A 27,918-nucleotide genomic window follows, 5' to 3' on the forward strand; every position below is an offset into this window, starting at 1 on the left:
TCTCCTTTGACTTCGTCCCTCATTGTGCTAAGTCCCCCTACTTTGACGCAGGAGGCGTTAGCTATGGATAATGTCCCTGAGCTGCTTAGATCTATTGAGTCTACACCTAGCAATTGCAATGTGTCACCAGTTTCAATTGCTTTGCCCCCTTCCAGTACTATTACCTTTGATAAAGAAACTGATACTGTCACTATTCCCTCTGAGTTTAAGGCTAAGTCGTCCAGTAAGAAGGCAGGGAGGGCGTTGGTGTCTAATGCTCCGAGGCCCCCTCCGCCGAAGAGAAGAAAGAGGCTAGGCAACTTGCCAAAAGGCAAGATCAATCACACCGATTTTGGCAAGGGCCCTATGCAAACTGTGGGCATTGCATCGCCGACTAAGGTTCCATCATTGCCATTAAGAATACACGATGTGGCCTTAACATCTTCTACTTCTTTGGTTCCCCCTCCTCCTGACCTGTCTCGTTCTTCGTTGCTCCTACCTGATTTGGGTACAATGCCATCATATCTTGAGAGCATCGAGAAATTGATAAGATCATTCACTTTACCCATTATAGAACGACTAAAAAATATAGAGTCACGATTGGGGAATCTAGAATCTTTAATCATAAAAGACCCGGGGCCACGGGAAGATCTGGCTCACTTACTCCCGCCCCCCCCCATGGTTTCAGACGCACCTCTTACTCACACTAGGACTAATGAGACAGGTAGTTCTAATTCCCAGTATAGGGACAAGCCGCTTGACATCACAACCCTTCAAAGTCATCGTCAAAATGAAGAGGGTGAAATCAGGAAGGAAATAGCAAATTCCATCTTAGTAACGTCCCCAAAGGAGAGGGGTGAGAATCATCACCTAGCTAGAGCAAGTGACCCATATAGCCATCAAGTTAACTTACCCCCAGAGGCGGTACCGTATGTGGTAGTGTTAACAGAAGTTCCGCCTCTGGCTAAGGGTAAAAATGAGGGCTATTACGATCTAAAAAATAAAACCATGCACTGGCTCAGGACTAATAGACCCCTCCCCCCCAACATCAATGGGGAGATATTGCATGTCCGGAGACTTCCTTGGCTAGGTCGCAGAATCAAGGATCTTGAAGGGGATGCAATTATCATCAACTTTAGAGACCCCAGAGCAGTCAAGTACATCTTAGACTACCCCTTGGGTTCTACATGGGGGTCTATAATTCCCCGTGCACTATCTTATTTTTACCCAAGATCAATAGTCTCTTATAATGCATACCCCAGGGCTCCAGTAAAAACAGTGACTTACCCTCACCCATTTCTAGCAACTTCTGGTCCCCAAGTTCAACACTGTAACATGTATGTACCCAGTCCTGTGGTTTACGGAAATGCAGCAGAATGGATTACGGTTCCCTCCGGGAATCATAGACTTGGACCGCAGAGGATGAACTATAGGCTACCATTTACCCCTCTCGAAGTTGCTAATAGATTTGGGGCCCTATCAGGAGTCGATGACTGCGACTGACATAGTACTACCTTTGACTATGGGCTCAGTACACAGGGCGACCAGGTTGAGGATATGGATCTGATCCCCAAATTGTCGACTTCTTGTCCAAGTAATAATTTTACTTTCAAGGGGTCACACTTGTCCTTACCGGTGACTCATATAGAGCCCCTGGAACATGTTCCGGTGGCTGCAGACGAACTAGCTCTAAAACCTTATCACTCCGAACACAGGGAGGAGAGGGTAGAGGTGGAGGGTGGTTGCTTTTCCGGAAAGACTAAAGTTCTACAGGGGTCCTCAATTAAAGTACGAAGTGAGTTGGGGGTCTGCGCCCCATCAAGGACGGTAGAAAGCACTCTGTATGAGATCTCTATGCCTACAAACAGGGCCTTGAGGCCACTAGAGATACTGTCATGGAACGTGGCTGGGCTCCCAAATAAGCTAGGCAATACTGATTGGGAAACTTTTATTAAAGAACATGATATATGCATGTTCCAAGAGACGTGGGCCAGAGAAAACCTTTGCCACCCCGGGTTCGCAGTTTTTAACATTCCGGCTAGATGGGGTGGGAAAGGACGCCCGTCTGGAGGACTATCAATATGGATTGCTTGTTATCTAGGCTGTACGGCCGAGGTGGTAGAAACAAATTCTCTTGACATCCTGTGTGTGGTCTTACGTTGGCCCACTGGGAGGGGTCTGAGTCTGGTAAATATATACTCCAGACCAGTCGGAGCTGCGGCCACCTCAAGGACATTGGAGGATTTAACGACTTTTCTTGATTCTCTCACCGGCCCAGATATACTCCTGGTCGGAGGGGATATTAATATTCAGTTTGAACCACTTCCGCTTCACTTAGGTGGGATTACTAGTGAAGAGGACGATCTCTGGGGAATCCAAAGTATTGCAGGTCCACCAGTAAGGGCAGCATCACCCCTCCTATTGCAAGTTCTAACATTAACATTGGCAAATTCACTCAGAGCATGCAATGGTAGGTTCAATGGGGATATTCCGCCCCAGTCAACTTTTAATAGACCGGGACAGGAGTCCCGGATTGACTACATACTGATTAGACTCCAGGATTGGAAATTGGCATTAGATTTTAAAATAGTCCCAAGGGTGGATAGTGATCATAACCCCCTAATTCTTTCATTAGATGCAGATGGCTTCCTCAGGACTGAAACTCGAGGAAATAGACTACCTGCCCCCAGTCTCACCTTATCCAGTAACAGACGAAGAATAAGGTGGGACAAATTGTTAGAGAAACCGACTCGTATAAGGGCAATATACGAGTAAATGGCTTCTACCCTGGAAAGAGTGGAAAGTCTCCTCCCTCAGTTGTCCTCGCTAGAAGGTCGTTCTTCCCTTGAGGTCATCCATCAGACACTTTGTGACAATTTAGCTGAGGTTTTGAACCCTGTGGTTCGGGGCAGGAAACTGAGGAGTGAAAGAGCCTCATGGTTCAATGCCACCTGCAGGGGAGCTAAGAAAGATCTTCTCCAAGTGCTCAAAAACAAGGAAGCATCCTCGGTGGTTAGGGAGAAGAGGGTGGCCTATAAGCTCCTCCTTGAATCTGCTAAAATAGACTGGGATTGGGAGAACTGGGCAGAAATAACATCTGCTCTCAAAACCAGAGATTCAAGGAAATTTTGGCATATAGTCAAACATGGCTCAGTTGAGCCTGTTATGGCTATAGAAGGTAATATTGCACCGGAAGTCTGGGAAAAACATTTTTCATCGCTCTATTGTAGAGCTGAGCAAGACAAAATGGGAACTCCGCCTGAGTGCTTAGTGGTCCCCACCATCGACAATCATACTGAGCTGGAAGATTTTAAGCTGGAGGAATTAGAAATGGCAATTACTTGCCTTTCCACAGGAAAAGCGCCAGGCTTAGATAAGCTCCCAGGAGACCTCTTAAGGCACGAGGTCAGCGTTTGGGCACCATACTTCCTGGTATTGTTTAATGCCATCATCCATGGGATGGCACTTCCTCCAACTTGGCTTGGGGCGGAGATTGTGCCCATTTTCAAAAAGGGCTCACCTTTGCTCCCCGCTAACTACAGACCGATCAGTCTGATAGACGTCCCTCAGAAGCTTTTTGCGAGGCTTCTGTTGGATCGACTTTTGGACTGGATCGAGGAGAGGGACATTTTGAGCCCTTTGCAGGCTGGGTTTCGCCAGAAGACCTCTACTATAGATCAGGTATTCAGGCTGTCCCTTCTACATTGGAAAACAATACAGTTGGAGGGTGGCAGCCTCTATACTGTATTTGTAGATCTAAGGGCAGCCTTTGACCTGGTCCCTCGTGGCAAGCTCTGGCAGGTCCTGGCGAATGCTGGGATGCCAGCTGACCTCCTGAGTATGATCATCCGCCTACACACAAATACCTATGCTCGAGTGAGGTGCGGTGCACAGGGTGTACTCTCAAACAAATTTCCCGTTGAGAGAGAGGTAAGACAGGGGTGCGTACTTGCACCGACCCTGTTTTGCCTCTTTGTCAACGGTGTTATTGACCATCTTAACGGGGTCCCCAATTCGGATGTCCCGAAGTTGGCGGGAAGGAGGGTCCCAGCAATCATGTTTGCTGATGATACCCTCCTTCTCTCCAAGTCACCTATGGGAATCCAGCGTGTGCTGGATGGATTTGGGGACTTCTGTAGAGACCACGGATTGGAAATAAACACCACAAAGACCAAATTTATGGCCTTCAATCCGCCACCCAGGTTCCACCGTATTCCCCGTATAGGGGACAATATACTCGAACGAGTAAACACCTTTGAATACCTTGGTGTTACACTCAACGAGGAATTGGGGTGGGGCCAACATCAGGAGAAAGCGAGGTTGAAATTAGCACAACACATTGGTGGAATATTAGGGATGGTTGGGAAGAATAGGTCGACCCTTAAACCCATAGGCCCTCCCGTACACATTTATAGGGTCCAAGCAAGAGGAGCAGTTACCTATGGGAGTGAATTATGGGGTCACAAAGTACTGGACAGCTTGACAAAGGAGGAGAATAGATTCCTCAGGTGTCTAGTAGCTCTTCCTCCGAGTACACCGTTAGTGCCCTTACGACTCGACCTAGGCATTAGACCCCTAGAGGAAGAGTTGGCACTTCGTCCTGTGATCTACTGGCGTAGATTGTGGACGGTGCCCGAATTGACTCACTATAGACAGGGCCTCCAGGAAGTTCTTAGCTTCCCAAATTCGGGGAACATTGCCTGGCTTAAATTCGTAAGGAATAGTTTGGAGAACCTAGGTCTTGATGCACTATGGAATGATCCTTGTAACGCCTGTCCCAAGCTTTCCAAGAAAGCTCTAACCAAAGTGTATCATGACTCTAAGGCACCCTTACTTCGACCTTCTAAATCCTTAGGGTCTCTAACAAATCAATTCCTTCTTATAAAGAGTACTTATACCTTCGAATTGGCCCTCGACAATGTTTATCCTATAATACTTAGAAAGCTTTATATGCAATGGAGGCACGGGTCTTTGCCAATTCGTGCTTTTACTAGTTCTTGGTCTCTGTCGTCACCCAGTATTTGCCCGGCTTGCAGATCATGTGACGAAACTGAGTTGCATTTCATATTCTTTTGCACGGGTTATACTGAGGCCCGCAGAAAATGGATTATCCCTATCTGTAGGAACCTGTGCTTCATCAGGTGCCATGAAGCCTTCAGAATTCTTAAGAGCGAAACGGCCGTGCACATTATGTTCGCAGTGGCAAAATTTTTGGGGGCTTTTTGGCACAAACGGAAAAAATATCTAAAAATGCCAATCTGATCCACTGTATGTAATTAGTATGTATTAGTCATGTGGCTGTATTAATTTTAAACATTTTACTATTGTTGTTAAATGGTTTTATATTCATTTTATGTACTTTTATGGAGTTACTCCGAAATAAAGTTTTTTTTAACTTGATTTTCATAGGATTTCTCAATCTTTATATTTCAGTGTTACAATTCCTTTAATTATTTTTTCTTATTCAATTTTTTCACCATTTTTTAAACTTTTTTTTCGATTAATTCTTTTAAAAATTAAAAAATATTATTTGTTTTTCATGAGTTAAAAAAAAAAATTGTAAATGTATTTAAACTATTTTTTATATATTTTGTTATATTTTTTAAACTATATTTTTAATACTTTGTTATTTTTTTAACAATTTTTTGGGGATTCGCGCACCCTATGAGCACCTTTCTCGATCCCTGTGCGGAACATAGTCGCCATTTTACGAGTGTAGTGTAGGATCCGCGTATGGTATGCGTTGGGTACGTATTTTCGTGCGCGATTGCTATGCGACCGGTACGCGACTTCAAGCCCATACGCGACACGTACGAAGCATGTTACGCGACGCTCGCGTTCTGCCACGAAACGTCATGTGCATGTTTGATGCGATTTTAAGATTTTTCCTTGGAGCCGCGCACCCAACGCGCTGGGAACTGCGCACCCTACGCGACAGAAATTGTTCACCCAACGCGTTAGGATGCGCGACTTCCAATTTTACCATTAAAAAAAAATAGCCCCTATCACTAATTTTATTATCCCCGGGGACCCCATCCCCTGTGGCTTATAAAAACACTTTGGGGACAGTGGGGGGAGCGCCAATGCCCCCACGGTCCCAGCCGGTTCCCCGCGTCCTTCGGGAGCCGGCATTGCTTTTCCACATGGGGAGCTGCTGACATGCAGCTCCCCGTGTGGAAAAGCAATATCGTTTGGATTTTGAAAGAGAGAGCAGGTTTCCCTGCTCTCTCTTTCAAAATCCAAAAGAAGTTTGCTATGGGAGGGCGGGAGACTCCCGCCCTCTCATAACAAACAACAGTGTCCTGGGGTGGGCAGCCCAGGACACTGCAGGAGCCGGCCCTGGGGGGTGGCGGTCCCCAGGGTCCTCGAGGGCTCCAGGAGAGGGGCCACGCAGCCCCCCTCCCTCAATAAATAAAGCCCCGGTGGGTAGTGGTCCCCGGGGCTTGGGGAGGCCGTTCAGCCATCCCACCCTATTTATTTTCTAGCCCCGGGGGGTAGCGGTCCCCGGGAATTATTACAGATTTTGCCCCCCGATTTGGCTAATTATTAAGGAAGAGCTGAGTCCGCGCCTCATTTTTTTTTTGTTTACGGCCGGATCCTTGCACCCTGCGTACATTTTGCCGTTTTTTTTTCTTTAAAAAGTGGGCCCCGGAGGGTCCTTCTGGGACCCCCTAACCAACACTAGAGGGTCAGAGTATTTCTACCCTGCCCCCTTTACATCTTTCACACACTTATTTCCCTTACTTCCTCAGCCTCGCTTCTACCGAGGCACAAAATGGCTGCCAACAGTTCCTGGTTTTGAATGTTGACAGACACTTGACAGCCAATAAGCATTCAGCACGTGATCAGGAAGGTGCGCGCACGGTTCGCAGAGGGTACACTCAGGGTGCGCATAGGGTGCGCGGATCCTCCGAGGCCATAGATATATATGTACATTTAACTCTAATTTTCTCAGGAACTACTGAACGGATTTACACCATTTATGCAAAAGTCACGAGTCTGAACTGAGGACTACCTCTTTGCCAAATTTGGTGTAATTCCGTTCAGCAGTTCGGGCTGAAGCTGCATCAAAAGGGCCTATTGGAAATTGCATGGGGAAAACGTGTTTTGGGACCCCCCTTTTTTCTCGGCCCCTGCTTGACGAATCACCACGAAACTTTCAGGATAGGAGCGGGCCGGAGCTGGCCAAAGGTTTGGAAAATGTCGCGAAGATTCGTCAACCAGCGCCAGACTTATTGGGAATAGAATGTTGCGGATTTCCTATGGAAAATATGTCCTAACTATAACTACCTACTGGCGACCGCCAGTAGGTAATATGTAAATGTATGTATATATATATATATATATATATATATATATATATACATATATATATATATATATATATATATATATATATATATTATCTACTGGCGGTCGCCAGTAGATAGTTATAGTTAGGACCGTGTTTCCATAGGAAATCTGAAAATTCTATTTTGAATAACTTTGGCGCCGGTTGACGAATCTTCGCAAAATTTTCTAAACTGATGGGGCGCTGCGCTCAGCTCCTACCCTGAAAGTCTCAGGGGGATTCGTCAAGCGGGAGCCGAGAAAAAAGGGGGTCCCAAAATGCGTTTTCCCCATGCATTTTCCCATAGGACCTTTAGTCGAAGGTACAGCCCGAACGGCTGAACAGAATTACTTGAAATTTGGCAGAGAGGTAGTCCTCAGGTCAGGGATGTGCCTTTTGCATATATGGAGTCAATCTGTTCAGTAGTTCCTTAGAAAATTCCATTTAAAAGCACATACATATCTATAGCCGCGCTCCGTGCGTGCACCGTGCGCGCACCCTAACGTGCACAAGCGTAATTCTGATTGGTTGTTACATGTCAGTCAACATTCGAATCGGTCGAAATCAGGAAGTGTCGGCCGCCATTTTGTTTGTTTTCAGTGCGAGAGTGGAAAAGGAAGGTGGCGAACGTGAAAAGGGGGCAGGGTAGAGAGTTCCTGACCCCCTAGCCTTTGTCAGGGGGTCCCTGAAGGCAGAAAAAAACATTTAAATTTTTTTTTTTTTAATCGCGGGGGTGCACGCAACGTGCGCGCACGGTGAACACCATAAAAAATAAAAATAAAAATGTATACGTAGTTTATTGAAAAATAAATATATAAAAAACAAAAATAATACATTCATACCTTGGCATTTAAAAAACCGTACAAATTCACTGAAAAAACCATAGGTTTCACACACGTTATAGTTAGGAATTAGCATTTAAAAAACCTTGCAAATTCACTTAAAAAACCATAGGTTTCACACATGTTATAGTTAGGTAGATATTTCACTCGTAAAAAAACAATGAAATTCCACCGTTATAGTTAGTTCAGATAACTATAACTCGCGCGACCGCCACTCTATCACAAGGATGATGTCATCAGTGATGTCAAGAGTGATCAGCAGTGGATTGCGGTCACGCGAGTTATAGTTATCTGAACTAACTATAACGGTGGAATTTCATTGTTTTTTTACGAGTGAAATATCCACCTAACTATAACATGTGTGAAACCTATGGTTTTTTAAGTGAATATATATATATATATATATGATCCCCTGCTTTGCTGCCTTCACACAGGCACCGACACAGCTGGAATAGATTTCAAAACTTTTATCTACAAAAGGCTCTGACGCATTTCAGCAGTTTGCACCGCCTCGAGATATATATATATATATATATTGACTGAAAAAACCATAGGTTTCACACATGTTATAGTTAGCTGGACATTTTACTGATAAAAAACCAATGAAATTCCCCCGTTATAGTTATTGTAGGCAACTATAACTCACGCGACCGCAATCCTCTGCTGATGCTAATACTGTATTTAGACACTTATTTGCCCATGTCTTCTTCCATTAAATTTTAGCTATACATATATTACAAATATTTTTTTTTCATAAAGACACATATGTCATCAGCAGAGGATTACGGTCGTGTGAGTTATAGTTGCCTACAATAACTATAACGGGGGAATTTCATTGGTTTTTTATCAGTAAAATGTCCAGCTAACTATAACATGTGTGAAACCTATGGTTTTTTCAGTGAATTAGCAAGGTTTTTTAAATGCTAATTCCTAACTATAACGTGTGTGAAACCTATGGTTTTTTCAGTGAATTTGTACGGTTTTTTAAATGCTAAGTTACTTTACGCCATTTGTGGCGTGCGCGCCCACTTAACGCAGTTCGTTCCGTGCGCGCACGGTGCGCGAAGCGCACCGTGCGCGCACAGTAAGCACGCGGTGCGCTTCGCACACCGCGCACCCACTTTACGCAGTTAGTGCCGTGCACGCACGGTGGGCACGCGGTGCGCTACGTGCACCGCGTGCCCACGTTACGCTAGATGGGCCATGTACGCACGATGCGCTTCGCGCACCGTGCGCACATGGAGGACATATGATGCACTTAGTTTTGAAAGGTAATATTTTAATTTTTCGTAATTTTTATAAGCCATGCACAAATGGTGCCCTTCTTTGGGGACTACCTCAACATGGCTATGTGTGTGGGAGCTGTCTAAACAGCCCCTTTACATGTTTTTGGGCTTTATATTTTAAACATCACTCTCAGTGCGAGAGAGAAAATGGCGGCTGCCGCTTCCTGGTTTCGGCCGATTCGAATGTTTACTAAGATCTAAGAGTCAATCAGAATCGCGCTCACGCACGCCACCGTACGCGTACGGTAAGCGCACCGTAAGCGCACCGTAAGCTGCCACAGATATATATATTGATTTAAAGGCTATTTTCTCAGAATCTACTGAACAGATTTACACCAAACCTACAAAAGGCACTTCCTTGACCTGAGGACTACCTCTCTGCCAAATTTCTAGTAATTCTGTTCAGCCGTTCGGGCTGTAGCCCTGTCTAAAGGTCCTATGGAAAAATGCATGGGAAAAACGCGTTTTGGGACCCCCCTTTTATCTCAGCCCCCGCTTGACGAATCCCCCCGAGACTTTCAGGTTAGGAGCGGAGCGTAGCGCCCCACCTATTTTGAAAAATTTGCGAGGATTCGTCGACCGGCGCCAAAGTTATTCAAAATAGAATGTTGCGGATTTCCTATGGAAACGTGGTCCTAACTATAACTACCTACTGGCGACCGCCAGTAGGTAATATATATAGATATAATTCGAACACAGTGTTTCTTCCGCCCCACTCAGCCCGTGGCAGTTGGAGCGAATCCTGGCGAAGCCCACCGAATGTAAGTTTTTTAAAATTCACAAAGTAATCTCGCTGTCTCAGGAGATCGGTTCAAGCTTCGATTTTAATCCAGTAACTCGTTTCGGGAAACATAGTCCCCTTGCTCACACATATATATGTACTTGGCCTAACCAAAACAGTACACCACATAAGATATGTGGTATAATATATAAAAACATGTACGATATATTGTGTTTGGTTAGACAGTCATATGCATAATGCAGTAGGGTGCAGTCAGCAGTAAGAGGCCAAAGATCACAGGTGAATGGGAAAGGTGGGCAGCAGAATACAATGAATCCCCGCTGTGTCCTTGGGTCATTCTGAAATGAGTGGTCTCTCCTGTGATATTTTCCGCACAAGCCAGAAGTGCGGTACAAGGACCCGCCCTGTCAAGAGTCCCGGATATTACTGGCATCTTTGTTGTGGCTACCAAGGGATTGGTGTTTACCGGGACCGCCACGAGAACGGATCAAGCCTAAGGCTGCTGTCAGAAGGCAGACCGTGACTGCACGGGAGAGAGGACTCACTGTAGTGCTCTCTTCGGCCCGATTTGTTCTGAACTTGAGGCTGGGGCGTTGGGGACCCGAGGGAGCCTTGACACTTTTATTTTAGGAGGGTTCCTGCAACTACACGGCCCCCCCTTCACACGGAATTGCAGCGCAAAAGTTGAACTTACCGTCCTGTCAACGCATTTACCATGTCCGTGCATTCTGGGAGTTGCGGTCTCGCATGTGATCACAGCTGCCATCAGTTGAACAGGATCAGCTGCTCTCCCACCAATGGGAGCACCGCAATAATAAATGAAGGAGAGAGACGGTACCCTCTAGTTGCAATGGCGTCTGAGGAAGGCCGCTCTGGCCGAAATGCATAACGCTGCGCAATGGGGGAATAAAGGACTCCTGAAAGAATCCCCGCTGTGTCCTTGGGTCATTCTGAAACGAGTGGTCTCTCCTGTGATATTTTCCGCACAAGCCAGAAGTGCGGTACAAGGACCCGCCCTGTCAAGAGTCCCGGATATTACTGGCATCTTTGTTGTGGCTACCAAGGGATTGGTGTTTAGCGGGACCGCCACGAGAACGGATCAAGCCTAAGGCTGCTGTCAGAAGGCAGACCGTGACTGCACAGGAGAGAGGACTCACTGTAGTGCTCTCTTCGGCCCGATTTGTTCTGAAATTGAGGCTGGGGCGTTGGGGACCCGAGGGAGCCTTGACACTTTTATTTTAGGAGGGTTCCTGCAACTACATGGCCCCCCCTTCACACGGAATTGCAGCGCAAAAGTTGAACTTACCTTCCTGTCAACGCATTTACCATGTCAGTGCATTCTGGGAGTTGCGGTCTCGCATGTGATCACAGCTGCCGTCAGTTGAACAGGATAAGCTGCTCTCCCACCAATGGGAGCACCGCAATAATAAATGAAGGAGGGAGACGGTACCCTCTAGTTGCAATGGCGTCTGAGGAAGGCCGCTCTGGCCGAAATGCATAACGCTGCGCAATGGGTGAATAAAGGACTCCTGAAAGAATCCCCGCTGTGTCCTTGGGTCATTCTGAAACGAGTGGTCTCTCCTGTGATATTTTCCGCACAAGCCAGAAGTGCGGTACAAGGACCCGCCCTGTCAAGAGTCCCGGATATTACTGGCATCTTTGTTGTGGCTACCAAGGGATTGGTGTTTACCGGGACCGCCACGAGAACGGATCAAGCCTAAGGCTGCTGTCAGAAGGCAGACCGTGACTGCACGGGAGAGAGGACTCACTGTAGTGCTCTCTTCGGCCCGATTTGTTCTGAACTTGAGGCTGGGGCGTTGGGGACCCGAGGGAGCCTTGACACTTTTATTTTAGGAGGGTTCCTGCAACTACACGGCCCCCCCTTCACACGGAATTGCAGCGCAAAAGTTGAACTTACCTTCCTGTCAACGCATTTACCATGTCAGTGCATTCTGGGAGTTGCGGTCTCGCATGTGATCACAACTGCCGTCAGTTGAACAGGATCAGCTGCTCTCCCACCAATGGGAGCACCGCAATAATAAATGAAGGAGGGAGACGGTACCCTCTAGTTGCAATGGCGTCTGAGGAAGGCCGCTCTGGCCGAAATGCATAACGCTGCGCAATGAGTGAATAAAGGACTCCTGAAAGAATCCCCGCTGTGTCCTTGGGTCATTCTGAAACGAGTGGTCTCTCCTGTGATATATATATATATATATATATATAGATATAATTCGAACACAGTGTTTCTTCCGCCCCACTCAGCCCGTGGCAGTTGGAGCGAATCCCGGCGAAGCCCACCGAATGTAAGTTTTTTAAAATTCACAAAGTAATCTCGCTGTCTCAGGAGATCGGTTCAAGCTTCGATTTTAATCCAGTAACTCGTTTCGGGAAACATAGTCCCCTTGCTCACACATATATATGTACTTGGCCTAACCAAAACAGTACACCACATAAGATATGTAGTATAATATATAAAAACATGTACGATATATTGTGTTTGGTTAGACAGTCATATGCATAATGCAGTAAGGTGCAGTCAGCAGTAAGAGGCCAAAGATCACAGGTGAATGGGAAAGGTGGGCAGCAGAATACAATAATACGTATACACTAAACACCTGCCTCAGTAGTGTTTTAGGAGTAATATGGGTCACAAACATTTGTGAAGTTCAGTTTTTACCAAGTAACAGGGGGTTAACCTAAATTATTAGAAACTGCTCATTCAACATAATATCAGCTTTATGGTGCTTTCTGCCAGCTAGCTTTGTAGCTCACTGAACATAGGATTGAGCCCATGTACTGCCAAATGCAATTTTTGTTTTACTTTCAATCTTTGTAATACATTTGATGGCATTTTCTACCATGCTGCTAGATTGGGTAGATGTATAACATCCAATTCACATATGTGAGCATTCTTTTTGCCGGCATTTTATTCCTGTCACAGATGGTTTAGATAAAAATCATTCTCCTAAATGCATTACATATAATGCATCTCTTGTTGGCTATGCTACATCTAATAGGCTTTCTAACATTCTGGTTTCAAAAGTGGTGCAGTTGATAGTAATGAGGAGAAATGGTACAGCATAACCACGAAACAGCACACTCGTATCTGCTCTCCAGATTCATCTTCTGTATCTCTTTTGTCCACCTTCTCCACCTTCTGCCTCAGCTCCTCTTCACAGAACGTAATCCAGGGATTGACTATGAGTACTGGCTTCCTAATGACCAATATGACTACTACTATGGAGACCGCAGCCCGCTGATCCAAAACCAGGAAGCTGTTACTGTTCCAGTACCACCATTCACTCGACGGACAACTCCAACAACAAGCCCTGTCGGTGAGTGGGAAAATATATTAATTAAAAAATATATTTTTCTTGCCAAGTTATTTATAGACAGTTTGGACCTCTTGGTGAAGGCTCAGCTCTAGATGGAGAAAGGGGGATTGAGCTTCACATTTTTGAGTGAAAAAGTATCATCCTAAAACGATATACAGTGCAGGATAGCGGCTAGGACCATGTTGTCAAGTTAAATGTGTACAGGCGAATGTAGGTTTACTGTTCCTAACTCCACATCTACGTACCTTGAATATATATATTTATATATATGATTTTCTTTTCACTAAAAATCAAAAGTGGTTTTATAGTTAGGTGAAAATGCCAGTTAAAAATACCGTTTAAAACTCAAGAAACCACTGAAATTCACCAGTTATAGTTAGCTGAAGGAATTATAACTTGCACACTCGCCTTGCACAGTGTTGTCATCAATGATGTCATTTCAAATGTCATAAGTGATGTTATCAATAACGTCATAGAACATTTGAGTGATGTAATATGTGAGGTCATAAGCAGTGCATTGCAAGTGCGGTACTTAAAGTTAATCATAAATAGCTGCTGTCCGGAGAGATCCATGGGAAGCTTTCTGCAACACAAACCTGAAAACAGGATTATATCTGCAAAAACATCTTCCCATATTAAGTCGGGTCTTTATTGTGCCCGTCAATGGTGTCTACTTATGGTACTGAAGAGGCATGCTCCCATCTCTACTCTGTTAGAAGACCCTTAACTCTTCGGTGCTTAAGCATGTTCCAATAAGTCGCATTTGTATTCCGCAGCATGGAAGCCAGCGGTACCAGCGAACCAGAGGCCGCAAGCACGCCTGGAAAGAGACAACATGGAGTCCAACGTCATCCCGGAAGCGGAAAGGCCGGGTACGTAACCTTTCAGTCCAAGCCTCCGATGACCTACCCTGCCCTGCCCCTGAGCGAGAGCATCCTGTCGAAGGCTCTGCGGCTTCAACAGGCTGTCGTTTTTATCCAGCCCTCTAATATAACATTCCAACTGTTTGAAATATAAATTGAGTTGAAAAAGAAGACATTTTAACATGCTCTCCATTGTGATAAAAAAGATCCTGGCTTTTGGCCTCACACACCGTCGGCACAGATGGCTCCAGTGAGAGTGGGAATGACGTGCAACACGAGGGTGAGGTGTGTTTGTGCGCACGTTTGCAAATCTGGGATGTGTGCAGACTGCAATTTGTCAAGCACCACATCAACAACAAATCAACGCAATGTACATTAGCACAGGGAAGGCATATGAATCAAGCAGCCTGGCTAAGAGAGTTCCCCATTCACTCTCCAGTTGTTTCCTTGACCTCCTTAGTTTGAAAAAACACAGGTATATCCCAGCACAAGTGAAGGATGCCAGAGCTTGTGTCTGATGTGTACTGCAGTGAAGAATGTAAACACAGAGATAGGAACGTGGTAAAGTGCCAGAGGGTCTTGGTCAAAAATGGGCCGAACTGTTTGAATTCCTCAATACCTACTACGGGTTTTCACCCTTCTTCTCCTGTTTGTTAAAGTAGTCAGAGGATTTACATTAACATTCCTCAATATAATGTCAACAGAATTAAATAAAATACAGTAAACTGCACTCACTGAGACCTATTCACAAAGGCATTTTAGAATGCGTAAAGTAGCACTCTCGTAGTCCTCTTCTACGTACTATTACATGCCTTTGTGGATTGGCCCGAAAACATATAAAATGGGAATAAAATGAAAATATAGTAATACTCATATAAAGTTAGTACAAATAGAACTATGCCCTTTATTAATAACGAGTTTGACGTCACAAAGGCATGTCATAGTATGTAAAAAAAAGCGCTTGTGTTTATCAGGCCCCTTCTTATTAATTTATTTTCACCATTCGTGTATGTTTACATGCACCCAACTTTCTGCATCTATATGTCAATATATTTTTGACCCTCACACATATCTCTAGTCAGGCTGTCTGTGCCCAGGTTCCAGGTTGCATGGCCCCTCACACACTTCATCCTCTTTGTGTTGCTGCGCCCTTACGGTCTAGTACATGTGTGCCACATTGAGGCAAGGGGGAAGGCTGAGAGCCTCCACTGGGTGGCCGTCTTACTCCAGCTAGATGACTTTCCTGCAAAGACTGCATCTGTACAGCCACCCTATTGCTTAACTCAGCCTACAATTTCACAGAGGAGCCATTACAACTAGACTAGCTATCAGTCAGTGTCACAGTGATGCTAGCATGCGTTGTGGCATTAACTTGTAGCTCCTAATGATGCGTACTGCCTTTCTGGTGCTTCTACAAGCTCTCTCTCTCTGGAAGCAGATGCAGACAGATAGAAAATCTCCTCATAATTTTCGAAATCTGCTATAAATTGTCAGAGATTCGGACTGCCCCCAGTGTAATCCTATCTTGTCTCTTACCATTATTTCCTCTTATTTTCTTTACCAGTTAAAATGCTTGGCTGCTTCTCAATACATTTTGTTCCACAATTGATCTCTTTTATTTGTTTGAAAATCCAATTCCTTTCCAGATTGTGGTGCAAAGGAAACGAAAGGAGACAGAGAAGCAATGTTGCTTCATGGACCAGGTGTTAACTGTAAATCCTATATCAACATTGAAAACGTCTCGGTTAATCTTCACGATGGCATGCTGACTATCAGCGCTTGGATGTCCAGACATTGCCTCAAACGGAATTCTTCCAAGACTTAGCTAATTGTCTTTGGAAATCTATCCCTTGTCTGGTCCTCCCGATGGTGGCCAGATAAACTTGGACCGCCCCTTACCCAGTAACTAAGGCCAAAAATCTGGGTGTCATCTTAGTTGACAAGCTGTCCTACAAATGTCATGTAAGCTCTGTGGTCTCCTCTTGCTTCTATACTCTTAGAATGGTAAAGAAACTGTTCCTTTTCATCTCGATTGAAGCCTTGGTAATGTCCAAAGTGGATTATTGCAACAGTGTACTGATCAATGCTCAGGAAGCGGTTTTAAATAAGCCACAGCTGGTACAGAATGCAGCCGCTAGGATGCTTTCTGGCACACCTAAATTCAATTCTGTTTCTAAGGTTATCAGACAACTTCATTGGTTGCCAATTAGAAGCAGAATAAAATTCAAGGCGTTGTGCATTGCCTATAAAGTGATCCACAACATGGGGCCAGAGTTTCTGAAGAACTCATTGCACTCTTCACTCTTCTGGCACAAATCTGCTTGCAGTCCCCAGAACATATTGAACTAACTGGGGTGAAAGAAGCTTTGTGGTTTCCCCGGCTACATTTTGGAACTCTCTTCCTCCTCAGATTAGAGCCCTTCCTACCCTATTAGCATTCAGGAAACAATTAAAAACCTGGCTTTTTAATAAGAGGCTTTTTTAACAAGGAAACTTTTGTCTCGTCCCAGGAGCAGTTAGAGCCGAGACACCAGTTGGTATTTGTGCGCTTTATAAGTCGTGATAACATAACATAACATATGGAAAATTCATTGGTTTCATAGGAAATACATAGTATGGGGTCTATATTCCTCAACAGTCACCAGGGCAGCATGGATAGTATGGAAGAGGATGGGGATACATGGGCACTTAAACTTGTTCCCCTTCTCTTTAGCCCCTGTGTAAGGGAAAGCTCTGTTTAATCCAGGAACTGATTCACTTTCATGTCAGGCTATGGCTAAAGGAATATCCATCTGATTAGGGATGTATTTATTAAAGAGGGCATTAAGGCATTTAACTCCATCAAGAAAAAATCCACCTTTCTGAAGAAGAGAGATTTAATTACTGGCTGGCTCGCCACGGGTTCCTATAGCCCTTAATTAAACCAAGTACATGCAGACACCAACCTGGTGGAATCATAAACGGGACTGATCAAGGGCAGATACACATCAGGGATCCTTACACAACACACTACTCGACACCTAGAGAAACTATAATCAACATAGTCAACTATTACTACTATACCTAACTATACCCTAACTAGTAGCATGAATGGGATACCATGACTTCAGATAGATATTGGGGGATTTAGGAGAGAAATGCCCTGACACACCTGATGAAGGAATGTCCGAAACTATAGACCTACTGGAAAGAGGCATTGGAAGCAATAAGCATTTTTTTTATACAGCTTTACCAAGATTTTCAATTTGCACACTACTGGGACTTCCAAATAGACATACCTACCATTTATACTCATTATGAGGCAAACAGATGTCATTGATGTTGTGCTCCAGATAGAATCTATGTTGGATGTTTGGTACCAGGGTAAGGTAGCTCTGGGCACTTTGTTGTATCTGACCTGAGAGGTACATTGACACAGTTGGATTAAAACACTCTCTGTTTTCCCTATCAGCCATCCTTTTCTCAATTAGAATTGTTTTAAAATATTTCCTACTAAATTGTAACACTCCAACCGGATCCTCAAAGTTCGATTTCCCATCCACCACCTTTAGCAAGATGTTTACATAGGCTGCCATCTTGGGAAAAAATACATGCAAGGGGAATGCTGTGTGTTTTTATGGCCGAAGTTGAGGGATGTACCTACTTTCTGCATACTACATAATTTTAAATATTTGTTATTCAATGGAGTCTGTAATACTTGGTTACTATAAACCTTATTATCCTAGTCCTCGTTAATTACTGCTGGCCAAAAAGGAACTGATTACATGTCGTCGAAACACCATTTCTAATAATTGTCAATTCTTTGATCCTGGAGTGCTGTTCTTTCAAGGAGCCATTGCATGGTCCAGTCCATGTCTTGTGAGAGAGCGAGAGAGAGAGCAGCGGCAGCAGCGGAGCGCAGCCGGGACCGCCGAAACTGAAACTGCTGAAACCGCCGAGAACCGCCGGAATAGCAACCCGTACAGTGAGGGATCAGCGTGTGGTGAGGGGGCCACAGCACAAAGCACCCGGGTGAGTGAGTGAGTCAGAGCGGAGAAAGCCTGAGAGCTCACTGCCCCTCCCCTCACTGCCTGGACCCTGCTCGGACCCTGCTCTGCTCTGCCCTATTACGGTCCACGAACCCCCCCCCAACCCCGCCAAAATCCTGCTGAGAGAAGAGGAAAGACTCCTACCAGGAGAGCCGGAGGAGCACAGGTCATCTGGCTTGTGGCTACCGGTGTGGGTTTCTGGAGTGAGCAGCACGGCAAGCGGGAGTGTACAAAAGGCACAAAAGCGTAAAAGCAGTGTGACAATGGAGAAGGCTGCAGGAGTTAAGGCACTCTGCTTTTGGCTTAGATATTCTGAGTGGTGAGGAGCACGGCCCAAGCGCACATAGAAGAGTGCACACAGGAGCATCTTAAAAGGCTTAAAAGGCTAAGGGAGTCATTTCTTAATTTCAATTCCCTAAACACCCTCTCCTGGTGTGGAGGGAAAATGCTCAAGGGAAACCCGATCAAATCAAAGAGGATGGACTCCGAAGAAGATGCCCACAAGTGTCAAACAACAAGGGCCACAAGAAGTACACTGTGAGTCCCCTTTTACAGCCGCCCCAACAAGGGCTCATCAGCCATTACTTTCAGACACCGGGCAGCTCACCACCCTTGAGTATGCCTGCCGGAAGAACTGAAGAGCCGGAAGAGATCACGGCGAGTAGCCCCCAAGCATTGCGGCCTGGTCAGGTACTTATTAAGCAACTCGACAGTAAAGACCCCCCATCTGGGGGAGGAGGCCCTCTGCTGCACGAAGAAGGCGACCAGGTCCGGGCGCAAGAAACATGGGTACAGGGAGGCCCAAATTTGCCCCCTTCCAGCAGGCGCAAAGTGCGAGATGCAGAGAAAAATAGTATAATACACAAAGAAAGGATCAGCGACACTGACCCCGGGCGGCTCACAACAGTCTAAGGGATCATAAGGAAGCCCACTGACGCGATACACAGTCTTTTACCAATCAAAGCCTTGATCCATTGGCCTCAGGAGGAGGACATGCCGGAAGTTATCGAGGGCAAAGACCCGGCGTGCACCGGCCCGCGAGATATCTCACGATCTAGCACAACGGCCTCATTTACTGGACATCGACAACTTGATTTTCCAGAGATAAGAGATCTCACCAATTCCGTTTTACAAAAATTGCCAAAAAGTGCCACCTACAACAGTAAACGAGGGGAACATATCAACGAACGCCCTAAAACATCAATAAATATTTCTATTTTTCAAAGAGACAACCTGCGAAGAGTGCTAATGGGTCAAACTAAATAGGCTACAAGAGGCGAGAACTAGCAACAGCACCCCTAGCCAAATTCAAGTCATCATCAGAGAAGGAAGGGTAATGTCGGTGCGGGAAGATCAACACCAAGGCCAAAACTCGGACCTCCCCCAAGAACTAACTCTCATATCATGGAACATCGCAGGGTTAAATAAAAAAGCAGGGACCAAGGAAATACAGGACTACCTTGCAAAAGGGGATATCATTTGCTGTCAAGAAACTTGGTCAATGACATCAACACCCATAGTGGGCTTCCATGAACATCGGATAAATGCAACAAAATAAAATATCTTCGGACGCCCGTCTGGGGGTCTCTCAATCTTCATAAGCCATGCGCGTAAACTTAAATCTACAGAAATAAGAGTAAACTCCCCAGACCTGCAAGCAATGACAATCGTTGGGTTAAGGGAGGGCCACCTGCCGTTTAATCTGCTGCTCATAAACTGCTATATCAACCCGGCACTGAGTGCTGCCAGTATGGACTTATTTACCAACACGCTGGAAGACATATTACTTAAATATGAGCACTATAACGTAATCATCGCAGGATATTTTAATCTGAGAGGTTTGGAAAGTGCCCCGGACAAACAAAACAAAGGGCACAAGGCAGCCCATTGCTCTACCTTCTCAAAAAATTTAAACTCTACTCAACTCACTTCCTGATGAAACTACGATCACACTTGTGGTGCCCCAAACCATCATTTCGGAACATATCCACTATTGACTATATTTTAATCAACGAGAAAACGGCCGACAGGTTGAAAGAATTTCAGGTCGATGACAGAGGGGAAAGTGACTATAGGCCTCTATGTGCAACATTCTGCTTAGGAATGGAATCAGCAGACCTCCAGAAAATGATGGGAGAAATCACAGGGGATGAACGTTCCAGAGCCATTAAAAGAATAAAATGGTAACCAATCTCAAAGGGAAAATGCAGGAGTGGGCACTAACGTGAAAAGCTCAAGGACTGTGGGAGACCCATTCAGAGGTGATTGGTCTCTGGGAAGCACTGAAAGAAGACCTGTGGTGGAAGCTGGGTAAAAAACACTGTAAAACAACTCTTTCCCACAAGGCCCCTTCTTCAAAGAACCCACAGATACCGAAGAGCTTGAGTCAATGTAAAGATGCTCTTATGAAGGCACTCAGAAGAAGGAAGAAACGAGGAACATCGACAGCGGGGGACTCCATAGTTGCGCTGAGAGCCGCCTACAGGAGGAAGGTAGGCTAGCAGAAAAGGAAAGAAATGGAACAAAAATGTCTCACAGTATTTGCCCTGTTAAAGGAAAAGTACAATGACAAATTATGGAGGTATATCAATCGCCTGAGCTCTCAACCCAGGAGCAAGGAGAACAACAATGCAAGCAACGAGTGAAAAGTGTATGTAAGGGGATTATACACTAGAGGCACATCAGCTGCTGAGCATACCACTCCTAAGAACATCTGGGAAATAGGCACTCGCACAGACACCCTCCCCAAGCACACAGATGAAGTAGGACAAACGACATTTGAGGGCAACGGCTTCACAGAAGCAGAAATAAAGAGGGAGAACAGCAAAATAAGGAACGATGGGGCGCCAGGCCCTAATGGTATTCCAACCCTGGCATTTAAATCAGTCCAACCATTCTTTGCCACAGTCCTTACCCCTCTATACAACTTTGCTTACTCAACGGCAATAATTCCACAATCATGGAAAGTATCAATCCTCTTTCCTATTCACAAGAAAGGCGACCACTCCAACCCTGCCAACTATAGGCTGGTGGCCCTGCTGGATGTAGAAGCTAAAGCCTTTGCCAAATAACTATTGAGAGATCTAGAGGACTGGGCTAATAACAACGAAATATTATCATCCTACCAGACCGGCTTCAGGACATACAGCGCAACAACGGACAACATCATGGCCCCGGCCCACCTTTCAAAACATGCTGTGAAAGACAGGCACCTGCCATTGTTTTGCTATTTTATTGATTACAGCACAGTTTTTGTCGATAGGGGCAAACTTTGGAGAAAACTGTCAGCCTGGGGGATTCCATCTAAGCTATTGAAAGCCATCATATCCCTTCATGAGGGGATCTGGGTGCAAGTTAAGATAAGCCCCACAGCTCTATCAGCAAAAGTCGAAACCAACAACGGACTGAAGCAGGGCTGTGTCCTGGCCCCCCTACTATTTAACCTCTATACAGCAGACATGGGGGAAGCTCTGAAAGAGGCAAGTCTAGTTCCACCGAGACTGCCAAAATCAATAGTGTAATTCTATCAATGAGACTCTTAAGTCAATGCTTGAGCAGCCCTACAGCAGACCCCATGCTGAAGGTCCTTAGGGCAAAACAAATCCTGGCCATTAACTACGGTCATTTGGCATTTCCAGGAGCCTTAGACAAACTCAGAGCAGCAGCGCAGGACAAAGTTCACACGATCGTGCTGCAAGTACCCAGGTATGCAAGGAACATCAGGTTACGGCTGGAACTAGGGCTTGGCAGACCAGAACTGGCCCTCCAAGGAGATCTAATAAAGTATTATATTAGAGTCCTTAAAGCACCGGATAACTCTCTCAAACATCACCTGGTAACAATCTTTAGAGAAGAGGACTCTTCCTGGCACACCAAGCTGGGCAAAGCAATAGAGACCCTAAACATCGAACCCAATAGTCTGTCCCTAACAGACATCCCACATAAGGCCTGGTCAAACATCATGAGATGGCAGGTCCGCTCCATTTCGTATGAAAAGGACTTAACCGCACTTCAACTTCGACATAACACCTTCACAAAGGCACTGGACGAATCTTACACCATGTGGAAAGCTCAACCATACCTAAAGGAAGCACTAGGGGCCCAGGCCCGCAGGAAAATCCTTTTTATGAGGCTAACGGCCCTTAGAACTGCGGACTTTAATCCAGCATGGGCGCAAGCAGACGCAGCCGTCTCTTGCCGCCTATGCAACTACCAAAGGGAATCCTGGCTCCATTTATTATGTTGCTGCCCCAAATTGACCAGTGAACGACAAAGGCTGCTTTGTCCCATTTTAAAATACCTTGGCATCAGAACATGCAAGGAGGCATCAGATTGGTGCTTCTCGGAAATAAAAACCCACCACCTCACAAGAGCGCCAACATTCATTTACCAGATCGGACAGGCTCTAGACGCAAGTGCATAAAAGATTTTCCATAAGCTCTTGAAATCAGAGACTGACTAATGGGCTAACAAGGTTCTTCCATAACATCCAGGGTTAAAGAAGAGCTTGCCCGCCACTTCATGTGCTTTGACTGGAACATTGCCGCAACATAATTCAACTCCCGGATTGAAGGCAAAAGGGACCTTGCAATACAAGCTTGACTGTCGGAAACGGGGTGTTTTTTTTTTTATTTAAAAAAAATTCATAGGAGGTCCGGGGAGGGGGTGGCATGGTTGGGTGGGCAAGGGGGGTTGGGCTTCAATTTTAGCTTTTTTACTGTAATGATTTTAAATAATTGAACAGTTAATAATCAATCAATCAATCAACATAGGCGAGCCATGGTATTCTTGCTCTATGTTCCAATGTTAGACAGTCTGTTATCTCTTTGGTGAATTTAGTGCCATCTTTACTGCATAAATGATGCCAAAGTGTGATTGGACTTGTCTGCAGGGCATCCTCTAAATAGGGGACGCCTAATTCCTTATGAACTATATAAGAGGAGGCTCAACAGGGCAGTAGTCATAATCTACATAGGAAAAGTCTTTACTGGGTCTGCAACAATTTACAGCTTGTCCGGCCCCACAGAGGGGCTCCGTCACTGACATTGGGAATACATTTACTTCCGTATATGGTCAGCAGCTCTCTATTGAGCTTATTCCCAATTTTAGATGCAAACCGAAAGAGGGCTTCTGAGGATGTAATAAATTTCAGTTTTGCTGCATCCATGTGCCCCCTATTGGCCATTGGTAGAAAAATTGATACCTAGGTATGTAAAACTTTCTGTTCAAGCAAGTGCTTGTTCCTTGATATGATGAGTTTTCTTTTTGGATCTCACTTTCCCACACGTCATGGTAAAGGTTTTCTTTAAATAGATTTTCATGTCCTTGTCCTCCATATAAGTGGTGAACCCTTGGTCTGGTTTACTATTCTTAGTTCCACATCTTTGTGCCTTGTAAACATATATATCTTCAAAGTACCTACTCAGTTATGTAGTTGTGGAGTTACGACTCGTAAACATTTTCTTTTCTATGTATACTTACCATCATGATATCCTGGTAGTTGACATTTAGGCCACACTACTTTGCATGTCGATTTTCTAACTTTCTACCCATAGGAGATGGTAAAGCATGAAAATGACATAAGACGGGGAGGTTGAGACCCAACATAATTGTCATCTACCAAGCAGCCAGATGAGCTGTGTGAGGAAGGGAAGCTCTGCACGACTTCTGCCTGTGAGCCAGACTGGGGGCCAAGACCTGCTATTCTCCCTGCTGGTTGAGAGGACATCATCCAGGGAAACCAAGACCGCCTGCTCTGGAGCCTAGAGCACCAGGTCTTGCCTGCTTACCAAGACCAGTGTGTCCTGTGAGGAAGAGGAGAGTGGAGGAGGGAGCGAGGTCCAGTGGTGAGCCCAGTCGAGTAAACTCCCGGTACAAGGTGTGAGGAGACAGCTGCTGCACCAATCGTGTTGTTGCCCGTGTGCAGATTGATAGTTGGTGACCACCGTATGTATTAGAGGGCTGCCGTGAAGAAAGTCATCAGTGGAGTGCCATGTGGTGAGAGTAAAAGCCTGTACTGCCTTGTTACGGTGACCACATATGCCAGGAGGGGCCACAGTGGAAGATATTACCGCGGAGAACATGGCGGCCGGCTGAAAGTACGAGTCGCGAGCACCGCTAAACTGATGGCGACTACCTTCACTTTAAACTCACTTTAATGGCTCACCTGTGTTGCGTTCCTGCGTGTTTCTCGTGGACTGTGAGGCGTTGAGCCGGCGTTGCTGTTGGTTGCTGCCTGGATCGGCGTATCGGCGTGTTGGGGCTGCCGGCGCCGGCGTCTCCGGAGGGGGCATCGGTGCTAACGGGAGAGGGAGATCCGGAGCGCTGCTGGCGGATGGAGCATTGGTCCAGGGAAGATACACGGGAGGTTGGCTGAATTGCTGTGGGACCTCAACCTCACGTTCGGAGGGCTGCCTCTTCGGTTGCCTGCTTTCGACATTGCGTAGCTCGAGCTTCCTCCGTGTTGCCGTTTCTCTCCAATGGGGGGGAATATTGCTGGCTTCCCTTGGGTTCATGTGAGTGGGGGGGCTTGATCCTTGGATTTCTTTGTGTTGACCCGCGTAGGGGGATTGAAGAGGGGTCTTTTTCTCCATGAGTCACCGGTTGGCAGATAAAACTGTTAAGTACTTAATTAAGAGGGACTTCTGGTTTAAAGCGGCAAGATCTTATCACCAAACGCAAGTTTTTGTGTCTAAACAAATATTTAGAGGCCCCACCTATAAATTTCATGAAGTTCCCAAACAACATAATTATGAAAGCATTTTAAGGAGTACTCTAAACTCCGAATCTCCTGAGTTTTCTAACCATCCAGACTCAAACCTTCATTATACAGACCTCAATTATTGTTCTTACCTCCCTAAAAACGAGTTGGAAGGGTTTGCCTGTATGAATTCATTTAGGAAAAAGGGTCGTGGTAATAAGAAAGATCTCTCTCAACCTAAGACACCATTAGTATCATTACAGGATAAAAGTACCACCTCAGACACTAAATTGATCGTGGTCCCTTTAGATCCTAAGGAGCCTGTCACTCTCGATCAAACTAATCCTTTTGGGGTTAACGATAGTCATAAGGACTCTGCTCCATTGTTCCCAGTACTAACCGGGGGGTCTTCTCCAGTTTTGGATGAGAACCCTCCTCTTTCTTCAAAAAAACAAACAGAAGATGGATGGGTCCTAATACATTTGATTCCAAAGCACCCTATTAAACAAACTAATAAGAACCAGAGGACCCAAAACACGGGAACCAAAGCAGCGGTAGTCTCTACAAGGGCCGCCAAAACAGCAATAAAGGAACAATTGAAGACGGCCTCTCTCATCAAAACTACACCTTCATTGCGTTCCTTTTTCAAAATACAAGGCAACCCAATATTAGTATCAGAAATGTTGTCCTCTACAGAAGCACCTTCAGCCACATCATCTTCCCTTCTGTCCTCAATGGAGTCTCCTAATAAATATCAAGTACTTTCGTCAAACGAGCAAGAGGCAGACAAAGACTGCCCTACAGCAAAGCAGGTAGCTCAGCCTCCTGAGATGGAGAGCCATATATCCTCACCAATCTCAAACTCTGGTACCCTTTCACCAGTATTAGACAAAGACTACCCTATGAGTAGTGGTATGGGGGGCGATATTGGAGGTCTGGTGGTAACACTATTAAATGAGATGAAAATAGGGTTTGCTAAATCAGAAAAGAATCAACAGAAAATTCAGACTACTTGCGAAATACTAGAGGGCAAATTTAATGCATTATTGGAAAGAGTAGTAACTGTAGAGACGACCCTGGAACAGATAAAGGAGGAAGTGAGACTCTGTCAGAGCAACAACGAAAAAGCCTCGGTCACTGAGAGAGAGCTACGTGACAAAATTGAGATCCTGGAAAATAACTCAAGGAGGAACAACCTTCGAATAATGAACGTTCCGGAATCCCAAGAAGGGCAAAATATAAAGTCTTTTGTTATAGACCTTTTGAAACATTTTGTTCCCGAAATAGATGAAAAAGATCTAGATAGTGACATCCAGAGGGCCCACAGAGAGCCATTTAGACTGAACAAGGATAGAAAGAACCCTCGAAGGATTTTAGTAAACTTTAAATCCTATACAATAAAAGAACGCATTCTGAACAAAGCTCTAATCCCTGTAGTCCTGACCAAAGACGGCTATAATTACAAAATTTGTTCCGATATCTCTAAAGCTACATCAGATAGGCAATGGGCTTTAAGGAAATACATGCAAGACATAAGGGCAGAAGGTGCCACGGTACAAATGAAATTTCCAGCACTCCTCTGTATAATGTGGCGCAATAAAACATACAACATACGAGATCCAATGGAGGTGGAATCGTTTTTGGAACGCATGAGATCCAATAGAAATGCTTAGACAAATGAGCCAACTCGTAAATAAGGCCTCGGTTGCGGTTCTCAAATAGGGCAACTAGGATTGCCCAAGACAGTGGGGAGGGTTCTCCAGGGAGGGCACAGGGGAGGGGTGTACACTTAAAATGCAATAAAATAAGGCTTTTATTAAAACACTGGGTGGGGGAGCATGTGGGAGAAAAACAAAAAAAAAAACGTCCTCATTTGACACGGTCAACAAAAAAATCTCTAACCTTTTTCTTTTATATACACAATTTCTTAAAAAAGGCAATTATATAAAAATCTATGCCTAAAAAAGTTAAAGTCCTGGGGATCACGTCATGGAATGTAAATGGATTGAGGGTTCCCTCGAGAAGGAAAAGAATATTAGAATATATAAAGCTATCAGATTGCAAGATTTTCCTTGTCCAAGAATCCCATTTATTGAAAGAGGAATGGACTATGATGTTAAAACAACAGAAACAACAGAAATGGATTGAATACTGCATCTGCACAACACAATCTTGCACAGTGAAAGGTGTAGCCATTCTAGTTAAAAAAACAGCATCAGCAATATTAGGGGAATGTATAGTTGATACGCAGGGGCGGTGGGCTATTGCCAAATTGAAAATTAATGAGGTGTGGATAACCTTTGTAAGTTATTACGGACCAAATGTGGATGATCCGGCCCCCTTATATACTCTACTTCTTCAGTTAACTGGAGTCAGTGACTCTATAGTATTAGGGGGCGATTTTAATTTGGTTCTAGATCCAGGCCAAGACTCCACCTCTCGTAGAGGAGCCTCCAAAACACAAAAAATGAGAACAGCTATAAGACAACTAATGGCTGATATAGGATTGGTCGACATTTGGAGGGAGATGGCTAATAAATATAAAATAAATGGAGGGAAATTTACATTTCATAATAAAAAATGTGGACATCGGTCAAGAATTGACTTTTTCTTAGTGGATACTGTAGTGAGTAGGAATGTTATTCAAATAAGTCATGCTCCTGAGCATATGTCAGACCATTCAGCAGTTATTTTAAAAATAGCTATACATAATGCTCAATTAACACGGAGGTACACTATTAATAGGACACTACTATTAGAAAGCACTATAGTCGAAAAACTAAAAGCAGAGACTAAAGAGTTTTTTTATATAA

The 27,918-nt window shown here is 44.9% G+C and overlaps 1 protein-coding gene across 2 annotated transcripts in view; it reads left to right on the top strand.

The window, feature by feature from the left end:
- LOC146860466 (ADAMTS-like protein 5) overlaps positions 1-27,918 on the top strand; it is a 315,295-nt gene that overhangs the window by 253,575 nt on the left and 33,802 nt on the right. For both annotated transcript variants that reach the window (XM_085644356.1, XM_085644354.1), the window contains exons 10-11: positions 13,346-13,514; positions 14,291-14,386. In XM_085644356.1, the coding sequence (XP_085500482.1) occupies positions 13,346-13,514; positions 14,291-14,386 (265 nt within the window). The remainder of the gene's footprint in view (positions 1-13,345; positions 13,515-14,290; positions 14,387-27,918) is intronic.

Source organism: Triturus cristatus, chromosome 3_1, assembly GCF_964204655.1.
Source record: "Triturus cristatus chromosome 3_1, aTriCri1.1, whole genome shotgun sequence".
Lineage (NCBI taxonomy): Eukaryota > Metazoa > Chordata > Amphibia > Caudata > Salamandridae > Triturus > Triturus cristatus.